The sequence below is a fragment of the Gracilinanus agilis genome, chromosome 2 (assembly GCF_016433145.1).
Source record: "Gracilinanus agilis isolate LMUSP501 chromosome 2, AgileGrace, whole genome shotgun sequence".
NCBI classification, from domain to species: domain Eukaryota; kingdom Metazoa; phylum Chordata; class Mammalia; order Didelphimorphia; family Didelphidae; genus Gracilinanus; species Gracilinanus agilis.
In genome coordinates, this window is record NC_058131.1 from 290167513 (window position 1) to 290180035 (window position 12523).

Below are 12523 nucleotides of genomic sequence, written 5' to 3' on the forward strand. Positions count from 1 at the left end.
TATATATCTATAAAATACCTAAAATCTCCCTCTTACACTATTATCCAGGGTTGTAGTTAAAAATTAATGCTATCCTAAGAAAGGGGAAGGGTCTCCATCCTAGTGGTTTCTTGGATCCAGCCTTCTGGAGGACTTACCAGATGAGGATAAACTACTTCTGAACAAGCTTACAGATACTCCTCTATATAACCTGGGGAAATAGTTCTCACCCCCTAAATTGGCAGATTTCCTTTCCTTCTTAGAAAATGTTTGCAGGATGAAGAAAGATATCTTGCTTTTTAGAGTTATAGGAGAGGTGAAACAGTCATTTTAAATGATGAACTGGATTACAGTTGGGGGAAAAAATGGGGTCCTTTAGTTGACTTTGTAGTAATTTTGAGTCTCTGAGTGAAGGTGGCTAGGAATTTTTACCCAACTCTCACAAAAGAGTGTTCAGTAGAAGCCTCCATTGCCATGATGGAGAGAGAAGTGTGGGCTAGTGATTCAGGGAACATTTAACAGGCAGCAGTACAAGACTGATACTGTTATCTACAGAAGGTGTGGGTGCATTGTAATCTGCATTATTAGAGGGAGTGCCTACATCACTGGAATGACAGTATCATCAAGGTATTATTGAAGTATTCAGTAAACAACTCCCTGACTCTCTGTGCTATTGAAAGAAGAGGGGCAAGTATAACCTGGATAATTAATACTTCAGGAATCTGTGATTTTATCAATGTTGGTTCTCTTTTCCCCAAAGCAGATTCTTAGATTCCTTAGATAATTGCTTTAGATAGATCCCTTAGATAATTCAATATAACAAAAAAAATTTTTTTTAAAGCATCTATTATTTGCAAAGCACTATACTAGGTGCTAGAGCAGTGATTCTCAAACTTTTTTGGCCTACCGCCCCCTTTCCAGAAAAAATATTCCTTAGCCCCCTGGAAATTAATTTTTAAAAATTTTTAATAGCAATTAATAGGAAAGATAAATGCACTTGTGGCCATCACTGCTCCCCTGGATCACTGCAGCACCCACCAGGGGGTGGTAGCGCCCACTTTGGGAATCACTGTGCTAGAGGGTACAGAAACCAAAATGAAACAGTGCCTGCTTTTGGGACAAGATTTAGGCTTATCATCCTTAGCTACCCTGATACAGACAGCTTTGGACTTGTAATGTGACATAGTAATGACATGGAAGTTATCATCATCAGGAGTGGCTAGGTGGCTTAGTGAATTGAGAGCCAGGCCTAGAAATGGGAGTTCCTGGGCTCAAATCTGGCCTTGGACACTTACTTCCTAGCTGTATGATCCTGGGCAAGTCACTTAACTCCTGCTGCCTAGCCCTTACCTCTCTTCCATCTTGGAACCAATACACAGCATAGATTCTAAGATGGAAGGTAAGGGTTTAAAAAAAAAAAAAGAAAAAAGGAAAGTAAAAAAGTATTATTTAGGCTATGGATCTAATGTTCCTTCCTCTGCTTTTGGCCACTATGATTGTTTTTATATTAGAAGATCTACTAAGAACTGCCTCTGACATTACTTTCATTTTTAAGATAGTCATCTGGACTGATTCTTTAAAGAACTTCTCACCTCAAGTCTACCTCTGAATCCCTTAACATCTCTTGCCCAGAATCTTGTAATAGCCTTCCAGTCATCTGTTTCAATTCTTTCACCATTCCAATCAATCCTCTACTCAGATAACAAGGCAATTTTTCTGACCATGACACCTCCCTGCTCAATCAACTCCAATGATTCCCTATTACCTCTAGAATTAAATATAAACTCCTCTATTTGGCATTAAAAAATAACTTTATAATGAGGTCCCTTCCTACTTTTCCAGTTTTCTTATATCCCCTCCCTCCATTATTAGTATATGCTTCATTTTAACTTAAAATGTATCTGGAATTTGTTTAAAATGATAGAGGCTGTTTTTAGATTTTTAGTTAAAATAATTTAAAAATCCAAAGAATAAATCCAAATTTATTTGACCAAAAATATACTCTGAGAAGTAATAAATTTCTCAGTTACTTGAGTATGTATTCTCTTCCCTACATATTTGATAATTGCAATCTGTACACTTAAGAGCAAGGACATTTTAGAAACATTTTTCAAAATATAACAAATTAGACTGTTAAACTAATATCAGATTGCAATGACTAGTTTATGTGAAAACCATTCTTCCTTGGGGAGAAGCTACAATCTTATAGAATGGTACTTTAGATGCAATATTATATCTGATTAACCTAATTAGGGGACCCCTGCCTTAAAGCATTTGACTAAGCTGTCTGCTGTAAAAATAGATGTAGATAGGCTTCTAATTCTTTGCTATTGCTATAGGTCTCAAGGTTCCAGATAAAAACTTACTGACTTTTCAAAAAAACTTCCATTCTTGCACTTTTCTAAGCAGTTTAACGTCTTCTCTCTAGAATTAGACTTGTTTCTTTGTAATTTCCATTTTCGATGTCCTTGAGATTCTTCAGTGATAAATGGCTTAAAAATAGATTCTGAGGGGCAACTAGGTAGCACATGGGATAGAGTTGGGAGGTTGTACTACATACACACTGGGTTCAAATATGGTCTCAGACACTTCTTAGTTGTGTGACTCTGGTCAACTAACTTAACCCCAATTGAGGGTTTTTTTTTAAAAAAAGAAAACTGATTCTACTATTTTGGATTTCTTCCTTCTACCCCAATTTTACTGAGTCATCCATTGTTGTTTTTTTAAATTTAAAGCATGTCCACACCTCCTTTATAGCCATTATGAATAATGACTTCATCTTCTTGAAAAGAGAATGATAAACTCTTGTTTTTCTTTCTTTCAAAGCTAGTTCAGAAAGTACAAAACCACACAAAAAAGCAAAACCTATGTTGGCTATTCATATCCTCAACCAAAGAGCAAATAAATTGGGCACACTAGAGGCAATCATATTTATTATCTTTTGATTTCCTTTGTTATCATTCCAGAAATATCATTCTGATATTTCCAGATCAGAAAACTTTGGCCATATCATTTTATTATTTTTTAATTTTGAATATTTTCCCATAGTTACATGTTTTATGTTCTTTCCCTCTCCCCAAACCTCCCTAACCCCTCCCCCCTTAGCGGACACACCATATCATTTTCTTAATACCCTTAAAATGAGATGCTACTTGCCCAAGGGCTTTGTCAGAAGGCTTGTCCATTGGAAACCTAATGGCTGCATCCTCATTATAAAGTCTGCTAAGTTCACAGATATTCTTAGTACTTCATGGCTTAAAGCAATGGTTCTCAAAATATAATCTAGGGACTCCTGAAGGTCTCTGAAACCATGAGGTCAAAAGTACTTTCCCAATAAAATGAAGACATTTTAATTTTAATATGGTAAACTTAGATGAACACAAGCTTTTTGATAATTTTTAAGAGTGTAAAGGTGTCCAGAGACCAAAAAGCTTAAGAATCACTGGTTTAGAGCATAGTGGTTCCAATGGGCCACCAATTCAGCATTTTTGCCAACATCCACATTCTTAGGTTCCTTCAATAGCTCATGCCTTTAGGGAATGGTACCCTAATACTGCCCCCATCATCCTACTGCTCTGTTTACTTGCACAATTCACCCATAGCCTCCTTACACCTTACTTTGTACTACATACACACTTGTATGCTCCAGCTGCATTGGCTTAATTACAGTTCTTCAACCACAATGTTTCATATCCAATATTTCAGTGTCTCTGCACAGGCTGTTTCCTATGCCTGATGCAGTCTGTCCCCTCATCTCTACCTCTCAGTTTCCCTAGCTTCCTCGAAGACTGAAATCCTACCTTCTGTAGAAGGTCTTTCCAACTCCCCCCAGTTGTGTCTATCATTCTGATCACCTTCTTATATACTTTGTATATAGTTTGTTATTTACACATTGTTGCCCTCATTATAATTTGAGGGCAGGGGATATTCTCACCTTTTAAAACAACAACTATCCCTAGGATTTAACACAGTGCCTGGCACATAATAAGGAATTAATAAATAGTCATTGACTGATTAGCTTCCCCTTTATGCTCAGATGTTAACTCCTAATATGAAATCTTTCTAAGTCAGTATTTTTCCTTCCTCAAACTGTCTTTTCCTATTAGAGAAACTCTGTGAGGCAGAGACTGTTTTGTTTTGTTTTGTTTTTATTCTCTGACACCTGGCATAGTGACAAATAGAAGGTGTTTAAAAAAATTTGGGGGGGGGTTCTAATTTTGTATTCTAAGGGACAGAGAGTAGTGTGATCTGCACTGGGGGAGGGAGATGAAATCAAAGATTCCTGAAGTATCAGATATGCAGGTTATTTCTTCTTCACTCATTAGCACAGATGGTTTAGAAGAAGGAATTTACTGAGTACTTTAACACTGATGATTCTGTCATTCCACTGATGCCATTAACTCCTTCCAGTGATGCAAATTATAATACACTCACATCTTATTATTCCATGAGTCTTCTTTGTTTTCTCCAATAAATTCCCCACAGGAGGGCTATTCAATATGTGAAGGCTTTCTACTAGATCTCTTTATATTACACAGATACCAATGGAGCATGCAAGTTAACTATTCTTTCTACTTTCTACATGACCGGCCCCCCTCTTTTCCAGCCTCTTTGATGACATATTTTACATAATTTTTAATCAACAATTTTTTATTGGTCATGTGCTAAATCCTTTCATTTTGCTTTGACTAACTTGTAATTTTCACTTCTCAGAGATGGTGGGATTCCATATATCATCTCCTGAAGAATATTCATTTAAAAAAATAAAGATAAATTTTTGTCCTAAGTTTAGGATCACTAAAACTGCTAAACAACTTCCCAAATTCAATCCAACTTATTCTCTTCTATTCAATTCTGTGATTGATTCATTGGTTATTCTATATATGTCTGCGACAGATATACTGATAGTCTTGTTAGGCAGAAGGAGTCATGAGATCAAGGCAAGCCATTATTGGTAGTAACCAACTGACCAACTTGCCAAAAATAATAAAAGCTTGTCAACTGATTAGCTTCTCCTTTTTGCTCAGATGTTAACTCCTAATATGAAATCTTTTTAAGTCAGTATTTTTCCTTCTTCAAACTGTCTTCTCATATAGAGAAACTCTGTTACTTTCCCACCCATTCCCCTGCTTATGTAAATAATATTTACTCTATAGGATCATGATCATCAACCTTTTCCAAATGATTATCAGTCCCTAAGATAGCATATGAAGAACAAAGAAAAGTATTATAAATAATCCTTTTAAAAAAATCTTTAATTTCTGTGACTTCCTGACCAGGGGCCCCTTCAAAAGAAAAATAAAATTCTGGAGATAGCCTAAAATAAGATGAAGTTCAGGCCTATTTTATACACATTAATATATAAGGTATTTTTCCTCTTATTAGCGTGGTAAATTACAAAACAAAGCTTTATTGTGGAGATTCAGTCTTAAGTATGTGTCTTTTAGGGTTTGTCCCAATAATGTTAACCTTACTTCTTACTTAGAACTAAATGAAGTAGCTATGCCAAAAGATTTATTCTAAAAATCCCTTTGAGCTCAGTGATTTAAAAATCAGCCAAGGATATTGAACTTAAGAAAAAAACAAACACCTAGCTAGCTTAGTTTGGTTTCCACGAGTTGAAGCAGATAAATGAGAAATAAGGTAGTTAATTACATATTTTTGGAGATGTTTCTTCTATACTTTTTCCAGCCGCCTTTACTTCTCTGTATACATATTAAGTTTGTTGGCATTAGGTAAAATTACTAAAAAGAATTACAGGTGGCTCAGTGGATAAAGATCCAGGCCTGGAGATGGGAGGTTGTAGGTTCAAATCTGGCCTCAGAAATGTTTTAGCTGCATGACCCCAATTGCCTAGCCCTTACTGTTCTTCTGCTTTGGAACCAAAACTTAGTATCAATTCAAAGACAGAAGGTAAGGGTTAAAAAAATGTTTTTTAAAGAATTATAATAAATTAGAATTTTTGCTAGTGACCATTAAGGTTCTGTCTTTTCCTACTGTTCAATGGAGCTGGTACTAATTTTTTTCTTTTTTAAAAAATGTTTTATTGAAAAATGTTTAGAAAAAAACAAACAGTGCTGTTATTTCCCAATCTTACCTCCTGAATAGAATCTTCTCTTAAATATTGTTAAGCAAAATAAGCCAACACATTGGCCATGTCTGACAATGTCTGGTTCATTAAATATCTATATTCTACCACCTTTCTGCCAAGAAGAGACCAGTTATGGTTTACCATTAAAACTCATATTCGTCCATTTCAAACCCTTTATGTGCACATTTTTTGGTGAAAGACACACAGGGACATAGTTATAAGTTCCCAAAGACTTTACTCTGTAGTTGACAAGAAGAAGAAATTACCATGGATCCCTGGGGCACATTTAAAAAAACATGGCAATAATTGTATTTACCAGAATTTTGGATGTTGGTTATCCTTTCTAAACTAAAAATCCAAATTAGAGGATTTAAAGAAAGTCTTCTTTTATAAGAAATGTTAATCCTTAGAGACTGGGTGTATAATAGGAATTACTTATCCTGTAAAACTATACAATGCATCTTTATGGCTATAACATTTTTTTAAACCTTCAAAACAATAACAACAATACCCATTTGAAGCAAAGTGTACATGTGGTAATGTTATCAGGATCCTGCATTTGTGAAATGAGACAAACTCAGACTTCATTAACTTCTAACAAGGAACTAAAAGATTAGGTCCCTTTCCCCTTCAACCACCCCTGCCTTTGAAAATCCTTTTTTAACTTCTTAATTTTAGGAGCCAATCTATCATATACTTAAACTTTGGCACTCTAGGCAGACTAGTTAAGCTTTTTTTTTTTTTAAACCCTAATATCTTTTATATATATCCTTCTATTAATTTTATTTGTTACAGGGCTAGGCAATGGGGGTCAAGTGACTTGCCCAGGGTCACACAGCTGGGAAGTGTCTGAGGCCAGATTTGAACCTAGGACCTCCTGTCTCTAGGTCTGGCTCTCAATCTACTGAGCCATCCAGCTGCCCCTGGACTAGTTAAGTTTTAAAAAAATAATTTGTAATACCAAGCTACAGACATATTCATTAGGTCTCCTCCAGACATGAGTTTTGCTGACAAATGAGAAGCCAGGGCAATTTTATCTCTTTGCTTCTCGCTTGCTTGATGGAAAAGAAAAACTAGCATGGTTTAGTGAAAGACTGGATTCTAGTTTTAGATTTTATTAGCTCTATATAACCACAGCCAAATCCACTTATGTGAGTGGTTTCCTCATCCTTGCCCTGTTCAGCTTCCAGGAGTATATTATAAGGCTCAAATAAGGAGATATATGGGAAAGAGCTCTTAAAATCATACACCAAATGCAGATATGGATCAACATCATCATCATCATCATCTCTTAAAAAATAATACTAGGCCTGGAATCAGGAAGGCCTGAGATTAAATCCAGACCCAGATGTTTACCAGGTATGTTACCCTGGGCAAGTTATTTAGCCTTATTTGTCTTTAAAAAAAAAATTGGGATAGCTAGGTGGTTCAGTGGATAGAGTGCCAAGCTTGGAAATGAGAGGTCCTGGGTTCAAATGAGGCCTCAGACTTCCTAGCTATGTGACCCTAGGTGAGTCACTTAATTCCAACTGCTCTTTTGCCTTGGAACTGATACTTATTATTAATTCTAAGACAGAAGGCAAGGGTTAAAAAAAAGGAAACAATTCCCTTTTTTTGGTCATAAGCACAATTTGACCTGTTCTGTCCAGGGGAAATGCTTTCAATTAATGATCATGTAAATCTGGAGCCATGATGCAACTGAGGTATTCAGACAGTGCATTAGAGAAAAGAGCTACACAAGAGGTTTCTGGTTGATTTTCACTTGACCTCATTAGCCTTTATAAGACATTTGTGCACCCTAGGTAATGGCCAAAATCTGCCCTCCTGCTTGTTAATGTCTAGAGTAATGTCTATCAATGAGTTTCAAATCTTTGAAGTAGAACATGTGACCTGATATCAAGAAAAAGCAAACAAGCCATATAAAGAGGTATCTGGTGGTATAGTGGACAGTGATCTGAGTTCAAATCTCAACTCAGACATTTAATGAATCACTAAAATAGACTGCTTCAGTTTCCTCATCTGTTAAGTGAGGATAATAACAGCATCTATTTGCCAGGGTTGTTGCAGTGAGGATCAAATGAAATAAAAATTATAAAGCAATTTAAAAACTTCAAAGTGTCATCTAAAGGCTATTATTATTATTATTATTATTACTTTGGGGCATTAGCAATATGTGTCAATAAAAGGATGATATTAAAGAGTATCCCCAGGCAGTGCTCTTAAAGAAACTTAACTATCCTGTGTGATAATTAGATTAAATCTACACTGCCCATCTTTAGATTTAATCTCCAAAGGTGAAACCATCTCCATTTTTGGGTGGTCTGTAACCCATATGTGCTAGAGTAACAAATCAGAATTTACTGACTGCCTTGTGGACAGTCCTAAGAAAAACCTCTGTTGTGATTGGACATGTAAACTAAGAGGAGGCCACAGGAAGTGACGCAAAAGAGGCTCCTTTAAAAGAGACCTCAGTCAGCTGGGCTCGGACTTGTTTGTGAACAGGACTCTTTTGCGTTAGAGTGATAAAAATATCATGGTTTCAAAGGGTTTATTGAAAGGCATTTAGAAAAATGAAGCCACGTGCCTGTTGAGTTAGTTCAAAATACGCAGGCCCTGTTACCTCTTCCTCCCATCCTGGTTCTCTTTTTTTGGTGATTTGGAGCGGAACCAGGATGGGAGGAAGAGGTAACAGGGCCTGCGTATTTTGAACTAACTCAACAGGCACGTGGCTTCATTTTTCTAAATGCCTTTCAATAAACCCTTTGAAACAATGATATTTTTAATTTTATCACTCTATATTAATTTTATTTCTTACACCTGCTTATCCTTAGTAGTTCTAGCTCTACTCTACTTGTCCCATTAGCCCCTTTTCCTGGAACTGTTCCTTTGGCCCAGGAATTCCAGGCATCTCTCTGAAACCTTGGGTCTGATAAGTCCTCTCTTAGTGTTCCATGAAAACTATGCAGTCAAGAGAGTAATTTTTAATCTATAATGACACTGACATTTCCAAGCCTGATCCCAACCAGGGATTGGGATTTAGCACCAGGGGCTGAGATTTAGAGTAATCCCTTCCTGAGCAAGGCCATTTTTTAAAAACCAGGATAACTTCACAACAAAGAAAACTGAATTTTTTCCTAAGTTTCATTTCTGATGAAGTTTTGACTACCATAACTAGCTTACAACTTGATTATCAGAAAAAGAGTAATATGGGTCAGTTATGAGATTGATAAATTGGTACCAAAACCAGATATATCTGTAGCAAAAAAAAGGCAGAGGGAAAAACCTGAACTAATGTGTTGGAAGCCAGTCATAATTACTATAACTAGACCACTTAGCTGCTCTTACAAAATTTCCCACTGTTACTTTTGGAAATTATATATATGTATGGATATAGATATAGATAGATTGTATCTCTATGCACACATATGTTTTTTAATTTTTTTGGAAATAATGTTTTAAAAATATTGGTGCTATTTATTGTTGACAAATTGCAAAATAAAACTGTATATAGCTGAGACAACAAACTGGCAATATTTCAGAACAAGGAGAGCTGTCAGAACCTGCCAAAACTGAAAAAGCATGACAGAAATAATCTGTTGGCCAACTCACAACATAAATCACATGAGACCAAAACTAAGGGAGAGCTAGAGATGGAGAAGTAAGGGTTACAGATAGGATTAAATGAGCATACTCATCTTCTAAATGAAGAATTACATTTTTAGGACACAAGAAGATGAAGCCTGGAAAAACTTGTTTTTCTCCTATCCATAAATTAGTGCCTGGGGTGGGGCAGCTGGGTGGCTCAGTGGATTGAGAGTCAGGCCCAGAGACAGGAGGTCCTGGATTCAAATCTGGCCTCAGACACTTCACTTCCTAGCTATGTGACTCTGGGCAAGTCACTTAATCCCCATTGCTTAGTCCTTACAACTCTTCTGCCTTAGAACCAATACCCAGTATTAATTCCAAGATGGAAGGAAAGAGCTAAAAACAAACAAATAAATAAATAAATGAATTAGTGCGTGGCACAAAGTAGATGCTTAAGAAATGCTTATTGATTAACTGATTGCAGGAAAACTTCTTTGGGGGATTCAAATAATTAATATTTAATACCCAAAGAATATTAACTTCAAATTTTTCTTCATATCAATCAAGAAACTACTTTTCTGTATGTAGAGAGCAGAGAAAAATGAAAGCCACTGTATTTTAGGGTTATTTCATTCAGGTACTTACATGATTGAGAAATTTGCTGTCTTTGGTGGCCCAGCCTATCTGCATAACTCCAGAAGTGACCACTGTAACTTCATAGTACCATACCCCAGAATCAACACAGAATGTGCAACGCACACTTTCGAAGGAGGAGGCATCACATCGAGCCTGGCAAAACCAAATGATATGACAGTCAACAATGGGTATTTGAAAGTAGACCGTAACCTAGGTTCAGTACAATGTCAGCTTGTAGTCATTGCTTGATATATTTAATGTTCTCATTATTAAAGACTGAGAAGAGGTGTCATATCCCTCTTTTCCTAGCCATGCACAAAACACAAAAAAAGAGGTAATTCCTGGGAGTCCTGTGTGCTCTGTGGAGATGCCAAGGGAGTTTTTGAAGGTAGCTCTACCAGAGGGGAGAGCTGCTGAACTCCCTAAAAACTTGAGTCATTTTAAAGGGGTGACCCTACATCTAGAGGACTATACAAGTTTTTGGAAGAACTGAGGACTCATTGTGGGGGAAGGGAATTGATTTCTTAGCAACTTGAAATAATTTCCCTTTGACTTAAGGGCCCTACCCTACTTAGGGTACTACCACATAAGTCTGAAGGATTGTATAGGTCTTGTGAAGACAGAGGCCCACTGAAAACAGAAGGGGAAGTGTCTCAACTGTTTATGGGTTGAGGTAAAAGTTCTCTGTATTTTTTAAATTGGGCTAAATTAAACCTTTCTGATATCTGATGTTTTCTTAGTTTGAGTGCTTATATTTTTGGTGAAGAAACCTGGACAAAAGTCAAATTCTGATGTTCCCAGGTGGAACATCACCAAAGCCAAAGAGAAATAATTATTGAGAAGTTTCTAGCCTTTGGCACTAGATCATAGGTGAAAAGATTTTCAAAATTATAAATTGTTGCTTTTTTACCTCCAATCCATTTGGTGAGATCTTCAGGTACTCACTAACATCATTGCTATTCAGCATGGCCCTAATGTTGGTCAGGTCCACTTTCTCATATGTAAACTGCCTGCCTTCTTTCAAAACTGCAAAAGAAAATGAATCATGTTGCTATGTCACATTCCCCTGGAAAAGAATGAAATCAGCAAAGTTTAATAGCTGATTCTGGTCAGTAAGGTCAAGTTAGTCATGCCAAATAGTGGCTCTGGTTATACATAATAGTACATGAATGTGCCTGGCTAGAAGCCAGGGAAAATGGTGTAATTTTCAACACTAGGTTCCTTATACCTAAAGAACATCAATTCACATATATTTTAAAATATACACATAACATAAAGCACAATTTTCTTTATTTCATGTGAAACAATTTCCTGATTTCTTATAATTTGGGGATTATGATCTTGTTGGCAATGCTTGGGGAGGAATTATTTCATTTTTTGTCTTAATATCCCCAGCACCCAGCATAGTATATAGTACCAGATGCTTCACAAAAGATAGATGATTGAATTGTCGCTATGGAAGATTTCCTTTCAAAATCAAGTAAGAATCTATTGACCAACACTGTTCTAGGCACTGAAAGTAGTTTCTACTCTCAATCTAGTTGTGCAGAGAGGTAGGGTCAGGGCGAAACAAAGGCACACAAATGAATTAACAACTGACGTGAGATGCATGAGACAGTACAAAATGGGCAAATACAAGAAGGTGAAATACTTGTGCCAAATTTTGTAGCTCAGACTAAACATCCTATATTTCTGCTCAGAGGAGGGGTTGGTTGGAATAGTTAGGACAGCATTCATAGAGGAAGTGGGACTTGAACTGAGCCTTAAAGGATAAGTAGGATTTTAATATGCAAAGGGAGAGGATAATCACTTCAGGAAATTGGAATAAACCTGGCATATTCATGGAAAAGTGAGGAGAGTGCCTTGGCTATGGCGGAATATGTGTATGTTAGACACACAGTTTGAGATGTAGGGTGTGGCCAAATTAGGGAGGGCCTTTAAAGTCAAGTAGAAGCCTGTGGAACTGATGTGATATAGAGTGAGTGAAAATTCATGAGCAGGGGGAATATGCTGGATTTTAGGAGTAGCCTACACATCTTGTTTGGAAGACTTCTAGAGATACCTTTCTGTTTCTACTATTGATCTTCTTTCAGGGAAAGATTCATTCTTCTCATCATCACCTTCAGCATTATTTCACCTGTAGTAGCACTTTGTATTTCATTATTCTCCTGTACTGATCATGTCCCAATTTGTATTATAATGATCTGTGTGTCCCTGTCTTATCTCACTAGT

At 36.5% G+C, this 12523-nt stretch overlaps 1 protein-coding gene across 1 annotated transcript in view; it reads right to left on the reverse strand.

The window, feature by feature from the left end:
- Nucleotides 1-12523, reverse strand: part of RSPRY1 (ring finger and SPRY domain containing 1) — a 57854-nt gene that overhangs the window by 29191 nt on the left and 16140 nt on the right. The window contains exons 8-9 of the mRNA XM_044664127.1: nucleotides 11202-11317; nucleotides 10301-10444 (exon numbers count right to left, since the gene is read on the reverse strand). Of these exons, the coding sequence (XP_044520062.1) occupies nucleotides 10301-10444; nucleotides 11202-11317 (260 nt within the window). The remainder of the gene's footprint in view (nucleotides 1-10300; nucleotides 10445-11201; nucleotides 11318-12523) is intronic.